The 24,291-nt window shown below is 43.0% G+C and overlaps 2 protein-coding genes across 8 annotated transcripts in view; one reads left to right on the forward strand and one right to left on the reverse strand.

Annotated features, from left to right (window-relative positions):
* The window catches only part of fbxo21 (F-box protein 21), a 62,963-nt gene extending 59,509 nt beyond the window's left edge, over positions 1 to 3,454 (forward strand). Inside the window, exons 11-13 of one of the 5 annotated variants that reach the window (XR_015072329.1) lie at positions 334 to 491; positions 1,646 to 1,763; positions 2,275 to 2,363. Coding sequence is in view for 1 of the 5 variants with exons in the window: in XM_085961755.1 (XP_085817881.1) it covers positions 334 to 491; positions 2,275 to 2,447 (331 nt within the window). In the remaining 4 variants the exon portion in view is untranslated. Of the gene's footprint in view, positions 1 to 333; positions 492 to 1,645; positions 1,764 to 2,274; positions 2,988 to 3,067 lie in introns of those variants that run through there. The other 4 variants (XR_015072330.1, XR_015072328.1, XM_085961755.1 and 1 more) reach the window with 4 other exon arrangements.
* Positions 3,455 to 4,314: 860 nt separating this feature from the next.
* The window catches only part of tesca (tescalcin a), a 74,450-nt gene continuing 54,473 nt past the window's right edge, over positions 4,315 to 24,291 (reverse strand). For all 3 annotated transcript variants that reach the window (XM_085961760.1, XM_085961758.1, XM_085961759.1), the window contains exons 7-8: positions 10,426 to 10,473; positions 4,315 to 5,830 (exon numbers count right to left, since the gene is read on the reverse strand). In XM_085961760.1, coding sequence (XP_085817886.1) covers positions 5,753 to 5,830; positions 10,426 to 10,473 — 126 coding nt within the window. In that variant the 3' untranslated portion in view covers positions 4,315 to 5,752. The remainder of the gene's footprint in view (positions 5,831 to 10,425; positions 10,474 to 24,291) is intronic.

Here is a 24,291-nt window from a genome sequence, read left to right on the forward strand (position 1 = left end):
TCTCTTCTGTAAGCATCTTTGATTCTCTCTCCCAATTCTTTCGATCATTCTATTTCTCTTCTACTGTGTGTGTATGGCTGCCCTATACTTTCCTTTGTCATCTGTTGCCACTTTGTGTCTTCTATTTTTGCTTTTCTGTACATCTTCCACAGTGCTTCTGTGCATCTCACACCTGCTACTTTGCTGATTTATACAATTTGTATCTTTCATCTTTTAAATCCCAGGGCATGCAGCAAGGTAATAGTCAACACATGCCTAGATTCTCAATGGGCATGAATCAAAAATATAAATTAGTTTTAAAAGTTTATTCATCTATGGATTATTTTTTTTTAGGTATGGTTATGACTGTGTGATATATGGATGGGATCCCAAGTGTATGATGGGGTTGGATTGGATGAGGACGATGGGAGTTCATAATCTACCACATGGGTCTGATCAACCATTCTACAATGTTCTTGTCCAGGATGGTTCATGCAGATATGCTGCACAAGGTAAATAAATAAAATGCTCAGATCTATAATGTGCCTATATGTAAAAAATTTTTTTTCACAGAAACCCCACAGTGCAGATAGAGGCCATTTCGGCCCATCGAGCCTGCACCGACACATATCCCACCCGATCCCCGTAATCCCTGCACCGACACATATCCCACCCTATCCCCGTAACCCCACGTATTTAATCCCCCTAGCACTAAGTGTCAATTTTATCATAGCCAATCAACCTAACCCACACATCTTTGGACTGTGGGAGGAAACCGGAGCACCCGGAGGAAACCCACGCAAACACGGGGAGAATGTGCAAACTCCACACAGACAGTCATTTGTAGAATCATTCATCACCTTTGATGACACAGTGCTGATACTGGATGATGCAGCAAGCTGATATTCTCAATAAATTGTAGCGGAGAGTGGTAGAAAGCTGATCCATGCTAGGGACTCTCCTCACAACAAATTCTCAGTCAGAGCTATGGCATAGGGAGGGATGTTGAGCACAAACAAGTAAGAAAGACAAATAGTCTGCTGAATCATCCTGAGCTACTCCAGTGCTTACTGTTTGAGTTTAAGATCGATTGAGCCCTATCCTTTTAGATGAGGAATTCTTTCTGGATAAAAGTTGGAAATTTACCTCTGATTCGTTACAGTACAGTATCAAGATGAAAGACACAGAGGCAAGCTATATTAGTTGAAATAATCCAATTTAAAGAAAACATTTTATTCTTGAAATAGAACATTTAAAAATAGCTTGGTTGCTGTTAAGTTAAATCTTGACTTAAACTGTTAAATGTTTTTCAAATGGTTAAATAAAGCTTAAACAATGTGTGCCTTATTTTCATGACACTGCTTAAACTGTTTGTTACATTCAGAGTAACACATACAGTTTAGTGGTCCGATATCTGTTACTTATTCCCCAGTGTTCGTTTGCTGCTCCTTTGGGTGCCTTCTAAACCTTTAATAGATACTCACACAGATGACCCAATCCCAAACCTTTGCCAGTGCCACTCTGTAACTACCTGCTGAGAGAGAAAAAAACCCAAATCCTTTTGAATGTCACTTCCTGACACCTTGCACATTACCAAGTAACACACATTGGTGTGTGGTCACCATTTGCAATCACTAACTTGTGTTCTTGCCCCAACCCTGTTCAGCGTCTGTTTTCTGTGGTACAGCTCGAACGGTTCAAGAACTGTGACAGAGGAATCTATATTTGAAACCACACAGACGCCGGCATCTTCAACCTTCGTCGGCTGCATGCTAAACCAAAAGGTAATGCAGATAACCATGCACGGCATGCTCTTTGCTGATGACTGAGTGTTACTCGCCCACACTCTCGGGCGCATCCAGTTGCTATCCGACTGCTTTGTTTGGGCAGTACAGTGTTTTGGCTTTGCAATTAACTTCAAAAAGACTGAAGTCATAGTCCAGCCCATACCTGGCCACCCAGTCATACCCCCTGTGGTTATGATCTGTAACTTACTACTTAACTTAAGGTCAGGGACAAATTCTGCTACCTTGGCAGCGTTCTCTCTCACAATGCTACAATCGACAACAATGTCACAGCTAGATTTATAGCATGATCGGGGAAGTTCGATCCGTCTCAATTTTTCCTATCTTTTGTTTACACCAATACCCATGTCCTTAGCCAATCTTTGGCTGAAGCTTTTGTTAATATACCCAAGCTGAAGTTCGAATGCCACTAGTTCTGGATATTTAGTATATATAAATAAGTCTTTATATGTTGACATTTTAAATGTTTGTGTCCTGATTAATGTTGCAGAGAATCTAATTTGTAATTCATCACCAATGGAAATAGGCCATGAAGAAGTTGGCCGCTACTTTTCAGAATTTTCTGGCACACACTATGTTGCAAATGAGGAATTGCAGATCCAGTACCCAGATGACATGGTGTTGACATCACAGCTTGTGGAGAAGGTGTATGACCATTCCTGAGTCACTTTTCAAGACGGAATGAAGTGCTGCAACGAGCATGTTTTACTGAGCAGAACAAACCAAGTGAGTCCCATCAATACAGGCTCAGAAATGTGCTGTAAAGCAATGTTCCCCCAATTTATTTTTTGGGTGAGCGGCCCAGTCAATGTGCGAAATTTAACATTGAAAAACCAGTCCCGGGCTGCGCGGGCCCAGCAGAGAGCTGCGCAACCGTGCAGCTTAGAAGGAACGGTAGCTGTATGTATCTCAGGGCATCTTTTGCACCGTATATAAATTACATCAAATTAAGTTATTTTCTGCACCGTACTAGTTTGGAGAGCCCATATAAATATATATATATATACATATAAATAATGATGAAAAAGATACAGAAAGTATATCTCCTTTTGTTTTGCCCAATACCGAGGCAGTTGATTTACTGCTGGTAATAAATTGCAGTATCCCATTGTATAAGCCATAATACAAACTGTTGCATTGATAAATGTTTCCTAGTTTTGGTGTGAAATATTGTAAGACAATAAAATGAACTTCCTGAAGGTGTTATTTTGTCAGTTGATTTTCATGTACTTCCCTTACATAAATTGTGTGGAAAAACATCACAAGGAATGTCTTTTTCACAGAATGAGACAGTTCAGTTTTTCTGGTGTAAAAGCATTCTGCTGGAAACCCACCATATCAGGTGTCCCAACCAGAAAAACCTCCTCAAATCATATCCGATGGGTCTGTCTCGGGACAGAGATTGCAGATTAGAGACTGCTGTTCCTGGATGTCAATCAAATGCAGATGTCAATTTGAGTACTGTAGTGTATGTATCCGTCTACCTTTTAAGAAAACCATTGTATGTAACCGTTCACCTTTTAAGAGAGCTATTTTAGGTGTGGCACTACTTTGTTGGCTTCTGTATACTGTAATACCGACGGTGACCACACCGGTATATAAGTGCTGTGTCAGGATTTATTTGGCAGATTCGCCCTGACCTTCGAATAGTAAAGTCCTGTTTTAAGTTACTCTGGTAGTCTGTGTATTAATTAACTAAACAACTCACAGACTTTACAAGTACCAGCAGGGAAATTTGAGAGACGAAGGCTTTGCAGTGCTAGTAGTGAATGACAACTGTCATTGTAGAGCCCAGTAGAGTTTGCGTGCCAGTGTTGTGATGGTGTTATTTGGGGATTAGAATGGTATGATATCCTTTTCTTTTGTTAGCATATTTTCTATATAAAAAAAAATACAGACCTTGAGGACGGGTTCATAAACTAGTTAATACAAACTGGTACTCAGCTAGTACTTCTCGGTAGTGATTTAACATTAACATCCTTTATCCAGAGTGATTCCAGAAGGGGAGTAATGCTTTATGTGAAGCCATAAGGCAAACTGGCGTGTGTTCCTGTCCCGCTGATCTGAAGGGTGCACAGGCTGAGGTGCCCCCTTTCTACGTGTTTGTACAGTGCAATTGCACAAAGTTCAAATGTGAAGTTAGATGCACGGGTGTTAATGACAGGTCACTGGAAGTTCAGATAAATTGGGCGTTGTGTGTATCCTGTAGTTCTGCTAAATATTAACATTTCTGATTGGCTTCAATTTGTGGAAGACAACCAAAAGATACTGTATTTCATATTTAAAATCACCAACTTAAACCTGTTGCAACAGACTTCAGTAGCAATCGTGTTTATATTGTTTAGTGTAGTAATTATTTTACAGAAGTTTAGATTATTCTGGTATTTAGTATATTCAAGTACACCTGAGAGAAACCATTTCATATATTGTGTACTGATGACAAATTGCAACCCTGTTGAACTGTATACGTCGTGTCAGTTTTTTTGACCATTTCCATTTGTGGTTAGTGGACAGAAAACGTAGGTCAATATTATCTTAGTTATTCAAAAGAATCTTTAATAATGTGCATGTACATAAAGAAGCCTTTATGTATTCTGAAAGTACATTTCTGTATACCAGTACCTGAAACATTAAAATTAAGAATGCAATAAAACATAAGATACAAGTACAAACTACCACAATAATAAAATGAAAACAATCCAATAATGGACGTCGCACTGGTGACACAACATTTGTACGACGTGGGTTCATAGCAGTACAGTGTTTCCAAAATGATCTCTGATGGGACGGCTGCTGATTGGAAGCTAGGCACTTCCCCACAGAAAGGAATGGAAAATCAAAAGGCTAGTTCCTCCGTCTCCCAGCCCTAAGAATCAGTACCAGGGTGGAAAGGCAGAGGCCTCCAGAGGCTAGTTGCCTGTTTCTAAGGCTGGAAGGGGGGGGAAGAGAAAAATAAATAAAATGGCGCAAAAGAAAGAGGACAGTGCATGCAGCTGAATTATAAAGACTGATAATCTGAGATTAAAGCATTGAAAACATATTTCAGGTTCAGCTTTTAGATGGAGGAGGAACTGAAACCGATGGTAAAGGAAGGACTGAGCAAAACTGCTGAGTTTTGTAGCACAAGCAATGAGTAGATTTAATGTGCATGTTAGTAACTTGGCTGTCCTAATTGAGATTGCTTTCAAACAGGTTAATTTCAGTCACGTGGAACTGGTTTTTCAGTAATACTGAGATTTGTATGTTTGAAAGGAAGGTTTTTTTTAAATGAGTATAATTGCTAATTCATGTTCTTGTTAGTTTATTAGAAGGCCAGGCCCATTGTTGCATTTCAACAGAACATATTTGATGCTTTAAGTAATGCGACGAGCAGCTATCAACTATTCAGCATGTTTCAACTCCACAATAAAGTGAACAGCAGACTATCAATAATATTGGGAAATTGAACAGTTTAGTTGGGAGGATGGGGAAAGTCAATAGAATGTCTGGTATGATCAGACAGCATTGTTTACCTTCAGGGATTGTGTACAAGCCATAAAATAAGAAACCGCATAATTTCAAATTTTAATCTGGAAACCGCATAATTTCAAATTTTAATCTGGACACATCCAATTCAAACCACAGAAAATGCATGAGACCTGATGTAGCTTTTGTGGCATCTACTGCAGCATTTACTGCAGCATGCTCAGAAGGAAGGAGGTGTGAAATTGTAGCACTGATAATTCAGGGAGGAATCGCATCAGTTCTAGATTCTGAAACTTCGAAAACTTTGTATTCCCCAAGGATAAAAAAACAAATAAACGAGTTATAAAAATGAAGCTAAGCCCAGCTACTTTGAGTGGAATTGTGCTGTACCAGGTCATTCAATATTGTCTGAAACCATTTGTTTGTTTCATGGCTTTAATATTTAAGCTCTTAATGTGGAATGTTCTTTGTTCGGATTCTTCAAAATCTGGGTTGAATTTTTACTATTTGCAAATGGCAGTAGTGTCCATGTTTAGAAAACGCACATGCATTTTGCTTTCTATCTTGATATCCTGCATGATCTGAAAAAGAAAAGGAGCAACTATTCAACAGTTTGCTTACAGTACTTTTCAAAGTTTGCAGATATATATTTCTTTAATAGCAATGATTTAAAAAAAAATGTAATTTGACCTCATTTAGAAGAATAACATTTTATGCCTCAAATTGTTGATTTGTTCAGTGTACTGCCAGCTGGTGCAGTAAATGCAGAGTAAGTTGAACCATTCAGAATATATTGGATAAATTCCATATTAGTGGGAGTAGGGTGATGTGGGTATGGAAGTGAAATGGTTAAATTGAGTACTGAAATTGCTTCTGGATGATGGAGTAACTGGTTTTGCTGAATGGCCCTTTTCCATTCCTAGACTTATTTATTTAAAGGTAAACTCCTCTCTCTTCCCCATTTTCCTTCCCTACTCTTCAAACAATACATCAACTGTGGCCAAGAGGTTGTACAGATGACCTCTTTTCATGCCTCCATTGATATTCTTAAGTAGTTACTAGGAAATGGATAAGAGTGTATCAAAGACAATTCCCATTAAATTTTCCACTGTCAATATGGGAAAGTAACTTTTGCTATGGAAATGCAACTGAAATTGGGATTAAGCATGTGTTCTATTACTCCATGGTGCCTTATGTTCCGCTCTTATATAAGCTTGATAACTAATTATCACACTGTATGCAAATAAGCATATACCCCCCCCCCCCCCCCCCCCCACAAATCACCTGGTGTGTGATTATTCTCCAGGATTGTATCAGTACCAGTCACAACTAAATAGTAAGTGCAATAATAATACCATTTCTTATGGCTAATTTTCTGGTGACCTAACAAAGTTGAAAGAGATACACTGATGGAATTTCAAAGCAGCATTCGATCATTTTCTAAATCATGAGAACAAAACTTATGTGCTGTGTTCAATATGTAGCCCAAAGTTATTGACTTAAATTCACACGTAGCTATCTTACTCTTGAGAATTTATACCAGTTAATGGAATTTAAATTTACAATGGCTGCGGTATTTGTTTACCTTGATATGGAAGTTTTTCAGATTTTTTATAAAAAGATTAAAGCAGTAATGCTTGATGGGAGGTCAAGGATACTGATAATTTTACAGCGGTGAATCTGAAGGTATATTAGTTCCTGTGGCAGGACTGCAGAATTAACTTTTTCCACAGTAGATTACAGGAAAGCTCACTTTCAGGTATACATTATTATTGGGTAGATGTAATAACCACATTTGTAGCTCTTATGAAAACTGTGGGACTGATGCAGTACTGTGGGACTGATGCAGTACTGTGATCAATCACTATTATCCATGTACACCAGTGGATCTCCTGCAGTGTTAGTTGTAATGAGTCAGAGGTTACACTTGTTAAAGTGGGGGAAGCGCTGCACGTTTCCAGTGCAAGAATTCCTGCCCAAAGACTACCATTTTCTGGAGAAATAATAAATAATATTTTCCTTACCATTTGCTGTTAGATCAGTAAAAATAGCTGTGTAAATAAATCTTAACATTAACAATCCTTTTCAAATTCTCAGTATAAACACAAAAGCAGTTGCTGTAACCATTTGGAATATATTTGAAAAAATAAAGATTCTACACTCTGTCCGTCACTCGAAGACAACTTTAGAGGCAAGTTTAATGTTACTGCAAAACCTGTAGGCCTGGAGTTTGCGCTGTTTTTTCCAGCGCAATTCCCCCTATCGTGGTGTAACCGACTCTCAAGATCGCGTAGTGTTAAGCAAAAATTGCGTTCCACGCAAATAGAGTTTCCACTGTCTTCTGTGCTAGTTTTTTTTTTAAAGATTGCACGAGAAGCAATCCCCGCCCACAAAACTGGCCACGTCCCCTGTGTGAATTCATCACCATTGGGAGTTTCTGCTCATTGCGCTTGTTTGCAGGCCTTCGAGGAAGCTGAAAAAATTAAGCTGGCACTTTTGGGCGCAAGGACAAAGGTTTTGAATGAATTTTTTCTTCAATTTACTAAGGAACTGACTACTGTACCTCAATCTAACTACAAAATAGTTTTATATTTTTTTAAAAAGTCATTTTTCAGTAATTTAAAACCGGGTTACTCACAGTTGGTGAATTGGCACTGACTTAAAATGTTTATTTTTGTAATAAACCTATTTTATGCTGTATTAATCAAACTTTACCAAGTTACCACTCTTAAAAATATCACTGAATATTTTTTAAAGCAAAATCTTTTTTGTAAAATGAGGTTTTAAAACGCCGCCCGATTGCGCTGGTTCATGGCAGATTTTGCATTCTATGATATGCAGATGAATTTGGGGGGGGGTGGAGGAAGGAGAGAAACACTTTCAAAACGGGCGCAATTTGCGCTGGAACCACCGATTGTGCCCAAAGCGGAAACTCTAGCGTAATTTTGATGCTTTAATTTTGCTAGGAACCTCATTTTGAGATCTGTGTATTAGAGTTTGTGATGAAGAAGAAAAGCAGTGATTTAATTAGTGTTGCCTCTGCTTGTTTAACTAGCAGATTTTTGTCACTTCTCGTAGTTGCAGAATTCTGATGTGTTACTGTTTTAGGAATATGAAATCTGAACCAATCAACAGTCTGTGGCACGTGAAGGGTGACAGACAAGAAGTGTGTGCAGACGTACCATTTTAAAAGTAATGGTAGATAAAGTCTTCCATTTAGCCTATCTGTTCAACTTGAAAATGTCATGCATGCAAAGTCTGTGTCAAATGTGCACCTGGTTGTTCATGTTCATAAAATAGCAACAGATACAACTGAATAATTGTAAACAAAATCAACAAAAAATAGACATTTTCTAGTGCTTTCTAGTGACCTTGATAATTTGGCTTCTCCCAGAGGGTAGGATCTGGGGATTTACAAGCAAGTACCAAGCTAAAGATAATCTCTCAGCAGTTAGCATCTATTGACCTCAGGATATGCCAGTGATTTATAAATAACTGACGACTAAAGTGTTGGAGAAGTCGAAGCTGAAGGTGAGAAAGGTGTGAGTGAAACTTCACTGGTGGTCAGGGTGAAGGACGGAGTTGAGCAGTGTTCCAGAGGTGACTATAGGCAGTCTTGGTTATGAGTAGGTATATGTTTAATACTTAGTTGTGAACCAAAAAGAATACCAGGATTGCGCACTGCTCGGTTCAGCTAGAGAGAAAGATTAAATTAAGGGCTAGCTTGCAAAGATTTTTTGTGTGAATGGAGAATTGCTTTGGTCTTGCTGATGTAAGTTGGAGGAGGTTCTGGCTCATGTGTTAGACAAGAAGAGCATGGTGATAGCAATGTAGTTGAGAGTGTTGGCACAAAGGCAGAACTGGGTGTTGATAGCATACATGTGGAAGCTCACCCCATGCCTGCAGATGATGTCACTTAGGGTCAGCATGTATACAAGCAATAGGAGAGGTCCAAGGATAGAACTGGTGACCATGCGGGGGTGGGAAGAGAATCCATTAAGCTGTATAATGACATTGTGGCAGGTAGGAGTACAAATAAGTGAGGACAATGCCGCAGCAGTGGACTGTGGAGGAGGTGGTAATGATGACGGATGAAGTGGTTGGGGCTGTGTCGATTTCTGTGGAGAGATTAGGAGGACAGGGAGAGATAGCTTGGGCATGGTCACAACCTCAAAGGATGTTAATGGTGACTGACTGAGGCAGTCTTGGGGCTGTAACCAAACTGATGGATTCAAACAGGGAATGATTCCTCACCAGGAGTACACTTTGTGGCCTTTAAGGGGAAGGCCATGTTAATCATAGCTCCATTTTAGCAATAGACAGCTTTTCTCAAGCCTGCACTTTATGCACATTAGGAAAGGGCTATGAGGATATAAACAATACGTGGTATACCACTACAGTCATTATAAATAGTGACTTACCTGTGAGCAACATCATGGGTTATCTGGTATATTTATTCATTAAATGGGTACTAGTTATGCTTTTGTTCCGCATCATATTGCAGGCTTCTGGTGAGCTATTGTTTACTGATATCTGAACCTCTTAACCCTCAGCTTGGTGGATAAGGTTGTCCATCACTCCTGAGGTTTGGGGTCCTCCAACAAGTTTACTCATCAGCATCATGCACTTACTAGATTTACTCGTGAAAAATGATATGGTTGCACCTGTGATGTGACTATTTCCATTTTCACAGTTGAGGTTTTTTGTTGGCTGCTTTTTCATCAAAAGCACTTTATAAAAAAAAAAAAAAAAAAACCCTCATAAAATGGATGGTTGGAGCAGGAAGGCAAAAGAAAAAGGTAAATGAAATATTTTAAATGTAAAGAATAAATGGTTGAAATAGGTAGGGGGAAAAAAAGTAAAATTGAAGTTAAAATAAAAAAAAGACAGAACAAATAAAGAAGTGTTTACATTTTTTAAGTAAAATTGTTTTAGTAGTTTAGGGTTAATATTACAGTAATAAAACTGAACCTGATATTTGAGTAGCTAAATATTTCAACATGTATATTTCGTGCCAGTGTGTGAGCTGAAAACTAACAACAGGTTGACCTAGGAGTTACTCAGAATCTGTCAGCCCTCATTCTGTATTACATGATGTTCTTTATCTGGTAAGGCAAGCTTTCACTTCAGAACATTTGGTATTCATTTCATGTTTTTAAGGAAAACAAATACAGACCTTAAGGAAGTCATGAAAGGTTATTCCCTCATACAGTTGATCAGGTTCCTGGAGAAATAAAAAAATAAACGAACGAGAATTATTTATATGAAATTTTAAGATACAAATGAGTATAAAAGTGAGCATATTTTATTAGTTCAGAGCTCAGATTTTCTCCAGAAAGTTTAATTTAATACCTTTTAAATTCATGCCATGTCAGTATTTAGAAATTTACATCATACCATCTTCATTCATTTTTAAAAATTCATTCTCGGGATGTGGGTGTTGCTGGCAAGGCTGGCATTTATTGCCCATCCCTAGTTGTTCCGAGAAGATGGTGGTGAGCTGCCGCCTTGAACCATTGCTGCCTGTAGTGAAGGTGCTCCCACAATGCTGTTAAGTACAGGAAACTTTGTGATATCCGGCACCGATGGGACCGGCGTGTTGCCGATCTATCAAAACTGCCGGACATACAAAGTTAATGTTGAAGCATATGGAGGTTTTCATCTCCGTATCTGACAACAAACACTGTTGCTTAGCAACAGCTTCTAATGAGTCGGCTGCAGCTGCAAGCGTCTCTAGCTGAAGCTGTTGCTGTAGCTATAGACCTTGCAGTGCCTGACTGGGGAAAAAAAAAAGAACGAGAACTAAAAAAACTTATAGAAAACGGCTCCTGATTTTTGCCGTTCGATCGAGTATTCCGGACATACAACTTCCGGATAAACCAAAGTTTCCTGTAAGTAGTTCCAGGATTTTGACCCAGCGATGGTGAAGGAACGGCAATGTATGTCCAAGTCAGGATAATGTGACTTGGAGGTGATGGTGTTCCCATACACCTCCTGCTCTTGTCTTTCTAGGTGGTGGAGGTCGCAGGTTTGGAAGGTGCTACTGAAGAAGCTTTGGCGAGTTGCTGCAGTACACACTACAGCCACAGTACACTGGTGATGGAGGGGGTAGATGTTTAGGCTAGTGGATGAGGTGCCAATCAAGTGGACTGCTTTGTCCTGGATGGTGTTGTGCTTCTTGACTGCTGTTGGAGCTGCACTCATCCAGGAAAATGCAGGGTATTCCATCACACTCCTGATTGTGCCTTGTAAGTGGTGGAGAGGCTTTGGGGAGTCATAAGGTGAGCCACTCTGACCTGCTCTAGTAGCCACGGCACTTATGGTCATACTAAAGAACCACATTTTTTGTCTCACCAGAGCCTATATTGTTTACCATATTTCTAGTGCAACTTGTCTTTCTGCACTTTTTGCATCTAAGTGATTTTTAAAAAAAATTCGTATATGGGATCTGGGCTTTGCTGGCAAGGCCAGCATTTATTGCCCAACCCTAGTTGCCCTTGAGGTGGTGGTGAGGCGCTGCCTTGAACCGCTGCAGTCCGTGTGGTGAAGGTACTCCCACAGTGCTGTTAGGGAGGGAGTGCCAGGATTTTGACCCAGCGACGATGAAGGATCGGCGATATACTTCTAAGTCAGGATGGTGTGTGACTTGGAGGTTTTCTTTATTGTCAAGTCCCTTTCAATAGAGGTGCATAAAAAGAAAGACTTGCATTTATATAGCACCTTTCTATTTGTCAAGTCCCTTTCATGTATATTAGACCTAACTCCAAGTCCCATTTCCAGTTGCCCCTTTAAATTGTGATGAAATATCTTGAGACTGTTCTCATGCTATTTTATTCACATGACTTCCTACCACACACTTTAAATACACCCCGTTTATTGCTTAATCTCAATTTTGTTTCTCCTAAAGAAAGTCAGTGTGTTGTAAAGATGGTTACAAAAATGCTTTGTCATTTTGTTGTTTTTATATTTACAGTGTAAGCTCAGCAAATGTAGAAACTGTGAGTAACATTTCTGACATTGTCCATTTTTGGTTCCAAGGCAGGACAGTTTCTGTGATTGCTCAGTAAAATATTTAAGATTTGATTGAGTGGCACCCAGGCCTCTGTCAGTTAGTCAGCATCTTCCTTGCCTAAACCTGCTGCAGGTTACGAACACTGTAATTTGTAATTATAGTTTCCAGGGCATGCTGCCTCGGGGAAATGCCCAATTACATAGTAGATTTTTTTGCTGAACTGCATAGATTCTGCACATTCCAATTCACTTGCACAAAATTTTCCATCAATACCTTGTAAGCAGTGCTGTGGAAGTGATAAAGGCTTTAAAACCCAAATAGGTAAACAACTTCCTCAAAAAGGCACTGCCATCCAAATGTTCAGGTTTACAGAGGACTTTGAAGTCAAAAGGAAAATAAGATGGTAGAGTCTGATGAAAAGATCACATGCCGCGTGGAAGCATGCAACCCTGAGTGAGTGGATTGGCACCGATAGCAGGAGTAATGCTAAGCTAAAAGGTCAGTGGAGCTCCTGGTACTGATAATCACCACCACCTTCTCAAGGGCAACTAGGGATGGGCAATAAATGCTGGCCTTGCCAGTGACACCCACATCCCAGGAACGAATAAAAAAAAAAAAATTAATTGAACTCAAATCTGTCAGGATTCTAAACTATTGGTGGATAATTGCCCCGACTACATTGGCACTACAGCAGATAGCATTGGTCCTTACTAATTATCCTTGGAAAAACTGCTTTTGTTAGACCAGAGCAGATTAGGGGGGATTTTGATAGAGGTGTATAAAAAGAAAGACGTGTATTTATATAGCACCTTTCACAACCTCAGGGCATCTTAAAGCGCTTTACAGCCAATGAAGTACTTTTGAAGTGTAGTCACTGTTGTATAAAATTATGGTGGGATAGGACAGAGTAGATAGAAACACACGGTTTCCAGTGATTGAAGGGTCTAGAATGAGGGGAACATGGGAATAATATTAAATGTAAAAGATGTAGGACAGCGAGGAGGAGAAATATTTTATGCAGAGGATTGAGAGTTTGTGGAAGGCACTGCTGGAGTTAGTGATTGAAGCACTGATCATGTCAACTTTTAAAAATAGCTTAGGCAGGTAGGGGGTTGAAAGAAAGGGGCACAGAGACATGGGAATAGGGTGGCCACATGTGACTACTGCTCGTGTAGAGGATAAACACCAACATGGACATGTTGGGACAACAGCCTGTTTCCTTGTCATTTACGTAGAATTCATAGCACTGACATAGGCCGTTTGCCCTAGCAGGTCTGTGCTTGTGTTTATACTCCACTCGCCTCCTCCCACCTTACTTGGGCGTCATGCAAGAAAATAGCTAGTGTGATAGAGGTTCCGCTTTGGGTGCAATCGACAATTTTGTAGCAAATTGCCCCCGTTTTGAAGTGTTTTTCCCCCAAGTTTCTGCTCAAATTCATTTGCATGTCACCGAATGCAAAATCTGCCATGAACCAGTGCACTCGGGCAACATTTGAAAACGTAATTAAAAAAAAAAAAAAAATTTGCTTGAAGAAATATTGCGTGATATATTTGAGTGGTAACTTGGTAAAGTTTGATTAATAGAGCTGCAAATGGGTTCATCACAAAATAAGCATTTTAAGTCAGTGTCAATCCACCACCTGTGAGTAACCCGATTTTAAATGACTAAAACTGACTTTAAAAAAAAAAAACTATTTTCTAGTTAGATTGCGATGCAGTAATCAGTTCCTTAATAAATTTTTAAAAAATTCTTTCAAAACATACATCTTAGTGTCCTTGCACCCAAAAAGAGCCTCCTCGAAGGCCTGCAAATGAGTGGGCGTTTCCACTAATTGCAATGATGATTAATTCACCCTGGGGGCATGGCCAGTTTTGTGGGCGGGGACCTGCTTCTAGCGCAAAAGATCGCGGAAACTTGATTCGCAATGAACGCAATTTGTGCTTAAAATTCCGTGATCTTTGCGCTGGTTATGCCGATATTGGGGGAATTGCGTCGAAAGAAACAGCGGAAACTCCAGGCCAATTTTTTTTTTTACAGCACAAACGCTCACATATATATATATATACACACACACACACTCTCTCTCACCCTTTGACCCCTGGACCCAGCCATGGAAAATGAGTTGCCACGAGACTCGAACCCAGACCTTTCAGTTACCAACTGATGCTCACTCCACACAGGTCATGAATACTGGTATTCACTCTGTATTACATAACAAAGAACACTGCATACTGTGCATTTAGTTGTATGAACCAAAAAGTTGGGCAAGAAAGGCTCCACACCAGGTTTTTGAGAGCCTTTTTAGTTAGAGATTGAGTGGAACAGGCAGGAGAGATTTCTGAGTGGAAGATACCCCTTTTATGTCCCTCATCAACCATTAGATCAAGGCAATGGCCATGCTGATAGCAGAAGGGCTTTGAAATCTTGAATATGATTTCCTTAGCGTCTTCAAATGAACTAACGGAACTTTCATTGGATTTGGGTACATTCATCTTTGTGATCTGGGAAAGCGCTTTTGAACATGTGGACTATGTTCATGTTCTTATAATCTTACTGGACTTTGTAGAGAACCTGTACACATGGCACAATTGCACCCACAAGGGAATTCACACCAGAGCCTGCCACACTGGGGAAAACACAAAACCCCTAATTGTTCTTACAGACATAAAGTGCAATAATACAGAGATCCAGAAAAAAGAACATCTCAATTGCTCCTGTTTTATATTCCTAAGGCCAAAACCCTGGTAAAGATCACTGGAAATGCATTCTGCTGTATGCATGCATTCTGATTTCACAGGTACGAGAAGAGCAAGAAAAACCGGGGTGAGTGATCTTCATAAACCACACCTTCGGCTGCTGCATTTACTAGCATAGATTGGACAAGTAGAATGTATTCTTCTTTGCCTCCATTTACCAAGCAAAACAATTCTAGGAATTATCAATAGTCCACAATATGATAACTGTTTTTTGGGCTTGCTTCAAGGCAGTTACCTTGAACATCTATAAAATTAAAGCATTGTATACAACAGTTGAATGTTATTGCCTTGATCTGTTTTTCCTCCAGTGGTGTCAGCCTTGGTATTACTTTTATGTCTAAGTCAGAGGTTATGGGTTCAAGCCCCAATCCAGAGATTTGAACACATCTGTGTAGTATTGAGGGAGTGTGGCAGTGTTCGACATGCTGTCTCTTGGATGAGACACGTCCTGTCTGCCATGCTCTCCCCCACCGCCGGAGGTGGATTTGAAAGATCCTATGGTACATTCAGAGAGGAGCAGTGGTGTTCCCTGGTGTCATGGTCAAAATGTATCCCTTGACCAACACCACTAAAACATATCGGCCCAGATTTTGCTGTACTAACAACGAGGTTATCGGCGCTGGTCGTTTTTACTGGGTAAAACTGACAGCAACTTCTGGAGTCCGCACGTGCGCAGTTAAACACGGAAATCTGGAAGTTGCTGTCAGTGATGCCCTGCTCCTCCATAGGGTGCACTGTTGCAGTCTTCGCTGATGGAATCTGCACAGGAATCACTGTGATGGTGTGATCTTGGCTATTCTCACTAAAGACAGATGAAAAAGTTAGGCCTTGTACAAACAGGAGTAACTGAGTTTTTAATGCCATAGTAAGTGATAATTACTGTTGAGCAACCTCTCTCGCCCTGAAAAACAAATTTTACAAGTGTGGAGTCTTATTCCTTCTGAAGAAAATTAATGTTGCAGATTTTTAAAAATATATATATTTTTAACTTTTTCTTTTGTCTTTCCCTTCATCCCATGTGTATGTTCCAATCTTTATTTCTCTTCCTGTTCAATGATTTAAATGAAATTTTATATTTTCTGCTTTTTACTTCACGCTTTGCAGTTTGCATGTCTGTGAGGATTCTTCAATCTGATTGGTTGAACAGGCTCCCTACTGCTTGACCTGCTCAAAGACACCACAGATCCCCTGTAGAGGGTGCCGACTTCAAACAAACACTAGATGACTGGAAGCCTCTGCTGACAAGTCCGCTAAAAGTCTGTGGGTAACTGTACACGAGGTGAACGGCAGAAGCCGTTCCTTTGCTACTTGCAGCAAAATCCGGGCCATTACCTGGTCATTTATCTCTTTTTTTTTTGTTGGACTTTATGCACAAATTGGCTGTTGCGTTTGCCTACATTACTACAGTGACTACACTTCAGAAGTATGTGCGAGGCACTTTGGTACATTTTCAGGCGGTGAAAGGCACTATATAAATCCAAATTCATTCTTTGTGTCTGAAATTTACCAGAGGCGTTGCGATTTCAGTGGGTGTCTGCAGACTATCCTTCAAACCAGTCTTGAACTGTTTTGGTGCAGTTAGCCCATGGGCTGTGGAGCAGACATTGAAGGAGAAAGGAATGTTACCTGAAATTAATGTAATTCTCATTTTCCCAATAAAGGCCTCCTCCACATACCTACATTCCATCCTGTGCTGCACTTTGACACACTGGGAAACTTAAGATAGGGAATGGAATAACTGCCAACTTTAATTGTAATTTGTGTAGGTAGCAATGTAATACAGTCTCCAGGGTAGGGTATGTCTAGCTGAAGGCCCCAAAACAATACACACTGTTGTTACATAGTGAAAAGATTTTACTGTATACTACACTGCCAGAAACAGGCGAGGGGCCTTGATTATCATTTTCAATGGGGTTCAAATGACTCAGTTAGGCCCCCAATACGATTTTGGTGTCAATCAGCGTTGCCATCGCTGTTACCTCAACCCACCCACACCCCGTGAGCAGTGCAGGTCAGCAGGCGGCCATTTGCAGTGCTAACTAAAGGTATCACCACTTCAGTTGGGTGAAGGTGGGGAAGTAGGTCTGGCAATGACTTTCTCTTTCTTGTTGGGACCTTTAAACCTCCCTTCAGTTTGGTTTGTTCTTCATGTTTCCCTGCTGTTTAAAGCTGCTGCTCTGTTGAGCCCGCCTCCACCCCAGATCTCTTCAGTCCTCCCCTTCCAGGTGATGCTGCACGTCTGTGTCAGTCTAGGCCCCGCCAGCTTTCCTGCCTAGAAACAGTGGGACGAGCGCTCACTACTTGTGTTTTTTATTTAAATGAGGCCCAACCACAAAATTTGATCCAACGGCACTATTCAAGGAAGAACAGGAATTCTCCCTGGTATCCAGGCCATCATTCCTCCCTCCACCAACACCACTAAAACAGAGTTAACTGGTCATTCATCTCATTGTTGTTTGTGGAACCTTGCTGCAAGTTTCCACAGCCCGCTTGATTGGCACCCCATCCACCACCTTAAACATTCACTCCCTCCACCACCAGCATATATCGCCAATCCTTCATCGTCGCTGGGTCAAAATCCTGGAACTCCCTAACTGCACTGTGGGAGTACCTTCAACATACGGACTGCAGCATTATCAAGAAGGCAGCTCACCACCACCTTCAAGGCCAATTAGGGATGGGCAATAAATGCCGGCCTTGCCAGCAACGCCCACATCCCATAAACGAATTAAAAAAAATTCAGACTGCTCTGTGTTCCTCCAAGTGCTTTGTTATACGAGAACAACCCACAAATGTATCAAAATGCATTAACTTGTATTTCTATAGGAAAATGTCTCTCAATGCTTTACATGGTGGATACCAAACAGGAGGAAGAAAGGGAAAAGAGGGAATAGGAGAACATGAAAGCACAGTCTTATAGGAGGCTTTTGAAGACAGAAAACAAGATACTGAGGAAGGGAATTTCAGAAGGTTCGGACATGCTAGCTGAAGGAGCAGCAATCAGTGCTTTAGAGGGAGTGGTAAACTAGAAATAGGCTTGTGCCAGACAGTGAAAGGTGTGTGCAAGGATATATAACTGGATCATTAGCCGAGGCATTGAATATAAGAGCAAGGAGGTTATGATGGAGCTGTATAAAACACTGGTTAGGCCACAGCTGGAATACGGTGTGCAGTTCTGGTCGCCACACTACAGGAAGGATGTGATCGCGTTAGAGAGGGTGCAGAGGAGGTTCACCAGGATGTTACCAGGGCTGGAGCGCTTCAGCTATGAAGAGAGACTGGGCAGATTGGGTTTGTTTTCCTTGGAGCAGAGGAGGCTGAGGGGGGACATGATTGAGGTGTACAAAATTATGAGGGGCATAGATAGGATGGATGCTGAGGAGCTTTTTCCCTTAGTAGAGTGGTCAATAACTAGGGGGCATAGATTCAAGGTAAAGGGCGGGAGGTTTAGAGGGGATTTGAGAAAGAACTTTTTCACCCAGAGGGTGGTTGGAGTCTGGAACTCACTGCCTGAAAGGGTTGTGGAGGCAGAAACCCTCACAACATTTAAGAAGCATTTGGATGTGCACTTGAAATGCCATAGCATACAAGGCTACGGGCCAAATGCTGGAATATGGGATTAGATTAGACGGCTTGATGGCCGGCGCGGACACGATGGGCCGAAGGGCCTCTATCCGTGCTGTATTACTCTATGAATCTATGGAGGAGACAGTGAGGGTATGCAAGGATTGCCTTGGCTTGGGGGTGATGGCGAAGTGGTCTTCGCACAGCTGAGAATGTGGCTCATGGTGTTTTTTGAATTATTTGTAGTTTAAGGAGAATAGATATTGGGAGGCTGGAAAGAAAGCACTGGAGAAGTCCAGTCTCAATGTGATCAAGGCATGGATTAGGGTTTCAGTGAGACATGCTTATATTGCAAATAGGAGCAAGGAGATTTTACTTGACTGATGTATTCAATCTGCTCTGAAGACTAAGGGCTAAAAATTGAGTAGTGCCGCCGCAACGGAAATTGAGTGGTAGCGCCCCAAGAGGGAAGCGGGGCGCTACTGGACGCGCCCCGCCTCCCTGTTGGGGCGCTGCGAGGTACTAGCGCGGTGCTGCGGCACGATATTGCAGGCCTTCCTCCCCTTCTTAAAGGGGAGGGGCCTTGCGCAGTGTGACCCGGGATCCAGCTGGGCCCCCGGGGATCGGGAGTGCCAGCAAAAGATCCCGGCACTCGAGAAGGGCCGGGCTCATGGAGCGCAGCCGGCACTCCGCTGGGGGGGGGCGGTGTAAGGAGGCCGGGGACGGGAGCGGAGGCAGGTGCTGGCAGGCGGCCAGCAACAAAAATGGCCGCCCCACACCTCGCCTTTAAATAGCGCCTCCCCGGCCGCAGGTAGGCCCCCTGACCCCATTGGACATAGTGTCTGGTGGTAAGGCAGGGGGTGCCCCCGAAGATCGCGGCCGGGGCGCTGCGCATGGCGAGGAAGTCACCGCAGGGTGCCACCGGTTACCGCCGCTGCTAACCTCCCGCTGAATTTTGTGGGAGGCGTGGCAGCACCACACCCAGGCGCTAGTTGCTTTGTGCCCCGTTCGTGCCCTAACAGGAGGTGCAACCCAACCGAATTTTTCCCCCCAAATATTTAAAATTATAGTGATAACTTGCTTTGGTAGAAATGCTGCTTAACTCCTTTACAGGATTAACATGATGTATTCAGCTATTTTATTAAATAGTAAATAATAACCTAGTAGTTAAGGGGCCTTTAGGGAAGAGTGACCATAATATGATAGAATTTTATATTGAATTTGAAAGTGATTTAGTTAAATTCAAAACTAGGGTCTTAAATCTAAACAAAGCAAACTACATAGGTATGAAGGGCAAGTTGGCTATGGTAGATTAGGAAACTACATTAAATGCTATTCATTGCTTGTCTACCTTTTAAAGAATTAATACATAATTTACAACAAATAAATATTCCTTTAAGGCACAAAAACCCCACAGGAAAAGTGGTCCAATCGTGGCTAACGAGAAGTTAAAGCTAATATTAGGTAAACGGAAGAGGCTTATAATGTTGCCAAAAATAGTAAACCTGAAGATTGGGAGGATTTTAGAATTCAGCAAAGGAGGACCAAGAAATTGATAAAGAAAGGCAAAATAGAATGAGAGTAAACTAGCGAGAGACATTAAAACAGACTGTAAAACTTCTATAGGTATGTAAAAAGGAAAAGATTAGCGAAAGTAAATGTGGGTCCTTTACAGGCTGAGACAGGAGAAATTATAATGGTGAATAAATGGTAGACAAATTAAACAAATACTATGGGCTGGATTTTGCCTTTGGGGACAGGTCAGGTGGTCGGCAGTTCCCACTCCCCCCTCCGATGTGAGGTGGGATAATTTAGTGATTTTGCCCTAATTGGGCAATTGATTCCCAGCATGTGCGAACCCCTGGCCCAACGAGTCTTTTGGTCCTGAAACTCGCCTCTGATGACGTCATTTATGCAGCTGCATTTAAGGCCTGCAAGCAGCCTTGGTTCATTTTCTGCCGTAAAACTTTTATGTGGGATTCGTCTAAGGGATTTGTGCTGCGGAGAGGTCAAGTTCAAGGTCCAAGGCCGCACCCTGCTTTGATGATGACTCCCTCCATGCTCTGGCGGAAAGAGCCAGAACTCAGAAAGAGGTGTTGTTTCCTTTCTCTAGGAGGAAAAAAACCTCCCCAGCAGACCAAAGCTGTGTGGCTGCAAGTGGCACAGGAGGTCAGTGCAACATCAATGTGCAGCAGAACCTGGCTGCAATGCAGAAAGAGGTTTAATGACCTTCTCCGCACAGGAAAAGTGTGTATGACATCACCATGACCCTCAATCTGCTCCCCATCGCCTCTCATCACCAGCACTCTTCATTGTCAACCTCCTCCTCCACATCCCACTTGACCCTTACATCCCTAGCACCCTTAAGCATTTGTACGATAGCAAAATACTGCAGATGCTGGAAATCCAAAATAACAACAGAAAATGCTGGAAAAACTCAGGCCAGGCAACATCCGTGGAGAGAAAATAGAGTCAACGTTTCGGGTCAAACCCTTTGTCAAGACTGGAAAGGCACAGGAAATGAAATAGATTGAAAGGCCAGGCTGGCTGAGAACAAAAGAGAAGTGAAGAGACATTAAGAGGTATTCAAAACGAGACGAGATGGTGATCGGACTAGTGAAGACAAAAGACAGCTCTAGATTAGGTGTGAAATATGCTGGCAGAATGGGACACTGCTGCCATGTGGGAGAGAAAAAAAAGGGGGGAGGGCCAAAACAAAGGTGTGGATAAAAAATAAGTAAAAATGTAATGGGGGCCGAGGCTATGATCTGAAATTGTTGAACTCTATATTGAGTCCGGAAGACTCTGAAGTGCCTAATCGGAAGATGAGGTGCTGTTCCTCGAGTTTACGCAGGGCTTCCGTGGAACAATGCAAGAGCCCGAGTACAGTGGGGTCTGCGTGGGAATGGGGAGGTGAATTAAAATGACAGGCGACCGGAAGCTCGGGGTCATTCTTACGGACTGAACGGAGGTGTTCCGCAAAGCGGTCACCCAATCTGCGTTTGGTCTCCCCAATGTAGAGGAGATCACATCGTGAGCAGCGAATACAGTATACTAGATTGCAAGAAGTACAAGTAAATCACTGTTTCACCTGGAAGGGGTGTTTGGGCCCTGGACAGTGGGAAGGGGGGAGGTATAAGGGCAGGTGTTGCATCTCCTGCGCTTGCACGGGAAGGTGCCGGGTGAAGGGGAAGGGGTGCTGGGGTGATAGAGGAGTGGACTAGGGTGTCTTGGAGGGAGCGGTCCCTACGGAATGCTGAAAGGGGAGGGGAGAGGAAGATGCGTTTGGTGGTGGGATCACTTTGGAGGTGGTGGAAATGGCGGAGGATGATCCGTTGAATGTGGAGGCTGGTGGGGTGAAAGGTGAGGACAAGGGGAACCCTATCGTGGTTCCGGGAGTGAGGGGTGAGGGCAGAAGTGCGGGAGCTAGAACGGACACGGTCGAGGGCTGTGTCAACCACGGTAGAGGGGAATCCTCGGTTGAGGAAAAAGGAAGACATGTCGGAAGCACTGGTGTGGAAGGTGGCATCGTCGGAGCAGATGTGGCGAAGACGGAGAAACTGGGAGAATGGAATAGAGTCCTTACAAGAGGCGGGGTGGGAGGAAGTGTAGTCCAGGTAGCTGTGGGAGTCAGTGGGCTTGTAGTGAATGTTGGTCAATAACCTATCCCCAGAGATGGAGACGGAGAAGTCGAGGAAGGGAAGGGAAGAGTCGGAGATGGACCATGTGAAGGTGAGGGAAGGGTGGAAATTGGAGGCAAAGTGAATAAAATTGTCTAGTTCAGGGCGAGAGCAGGAAACGGCACCGATAGTCATCAATGTACCGGAAAAAGAGGTGAGGGAGGGGACCCGAGTAGGACTGGAACAAAGAGTGTTCCACATATCCCATGAGAAGGCAGGCATAGCTAGGACCCATGCGGGTACCCATAGCAACACCTTTGATTTGGAGGAAATGAGTGGAGTCAAAGGAGAAGCTGTTCAATGTGAGAATGTGGTGGGGGATGGAGGTGTAGAGGGATTGTACGTCCATGGTGAAAAGGAGGCGGTTGGGGCCAGGAAACTGGAAACTCTTAAAGTGGCGGAGGGCGTCCGAAGGGTCACGGATGTAGGTGGGAAGAGACTGGACAAGGGGAGAAAAGATAGAGTCGAGATAGGAAGAGATAAGTTCCGTGGGGCAAGAACAGGCTGAAACGATGGGTCTACCAGGGCAGTCCTGTTTGTGGATCTTGGGAAGGAGGTAGAAGTGGGCTGTGCGGGGTTGGGGAACTATGAGGTTGGTGGCCGCGGGGGGAAGATTTCCGGAGGAGATGAGGTCAGTGACGTCTTGGAAATGGTGGTTTGATGTTCAGTAGTGGGGTCATGGTCCAGGTGGAGGTAGGAGGTGGTGTCGGAGAGTTGGCGTTCAGCTTCTGCTAGGTAGAGGTCAGTACGCCAAACAACAACAGCACCACCCTTGTCAGCAGGTTTAATGACAATGTCAGGGTTGGATCTAAGAGAATGGAGTGCTGCAAGTTCAGAGGGAGGTAGGTTGGAGTGAGTGAGGGGAGCAGAGAAATGGAGACGGCCAATGTCACGGCGGCAGTTAGCGATGAAAAGATCTAGAGAGGGTAAGAGGCTCGGGGGAGGAGTTCAGGTAGAATGGGAATTCTGAAAGCGGGAGAAAGGGTCAGCCGTGCGGGGGGAAGACTCCTGGCCAGAGAAGTGGGCACGGAGACGAAGGCAGCGGAAAAGAGCTCAACATCTTGCCGAGCTCGAAATTTATTAAGGTGGGGGCGTAAGGGGATGAAGCTCAGGCCTTTGCTGAGGACTAATCGTTCGGGGTCAGAGAGGGGAAGGTCAGAGGGGATAGTGAAAACGCGGCAGGGGATGAGATCGGGAGAAGGGGGGTCAGAGGAAAGTGAAGGAGGTGGTTCCGGAGGGGCGTTGGTGTTCAAGAGTTGCTGAAGCTTGCGATCCTTGACATCGGAAAGGAAGAAACAAGGTTTTAGCATTCCCTCTCTATGTACACAATCACTTAACTATTCGACTATGCTGCCCTCACACTCCCTATCACTGTTATGCAATGACAACAACTTACAATGCACAGGGAGGGCCCTTGGTATTGGGATCTCACTCTACCTTTGTCTCCTTCTAAGCATCTATGCTATGGATTCTCTACACTCACTCCATCATTCTCATTCAAACTCCACTTGTGTCTCTCTGCAGGAAAAGAGAGCCCACAATAAGAGGGAAAGGGCGAAGACAGGAGGAGGTCCACCCTCAATAGCCCAGCTCACCAGTGCTGAGGGGGCGGCCCTCGAGATCATGGGAGCCGAGGAGGATGTACAAGTGGGGGACGGACAGGTGGGCGCATCAGAGCAAGCTGGTGACAGAATAGCTTTGCATCTCTCATTTACATTGCATGAGTGACTGATATTGATTCTGATGCTTAAGCGCACCCAGCACCAGCGCAGACGCTCACGCCTCGGTGGGACCTTCGGGACATAAAGTAAAGTTGTCACCTGGTGTATCACAGCTCACAAGTGAGCATCAGCAGATGGTGGAGACAGGGACAGCAGTGGAGAGTCCTTGTCGGAGGCCACAGGGCGCTCCCAGCTCGACTCAGCTGCATGTCGACCCTGTGCCTCCGGGTCCATCCAGAAGGAGAGCGGTGATGGAACTCCAGGAACAGGTGCAGGAGTCTCTGGCAGGTTTTGTCTCCAGGGTCGCT

This window comes from Somniosus microcephalus, chromosome 19 (genome assembly GCF_052327205.1).
Source record: "Somniosus microcephalus isolate GS21.2 chromosome 19, FLI_Smic_1.0, whole genome shotgun sequence".
NCBI lineage: Eukaryota > Metazoa > Chordata > Chondrichthyes > Squaliformes > Somniosidae > Somniosus > Somniosus microcephalus.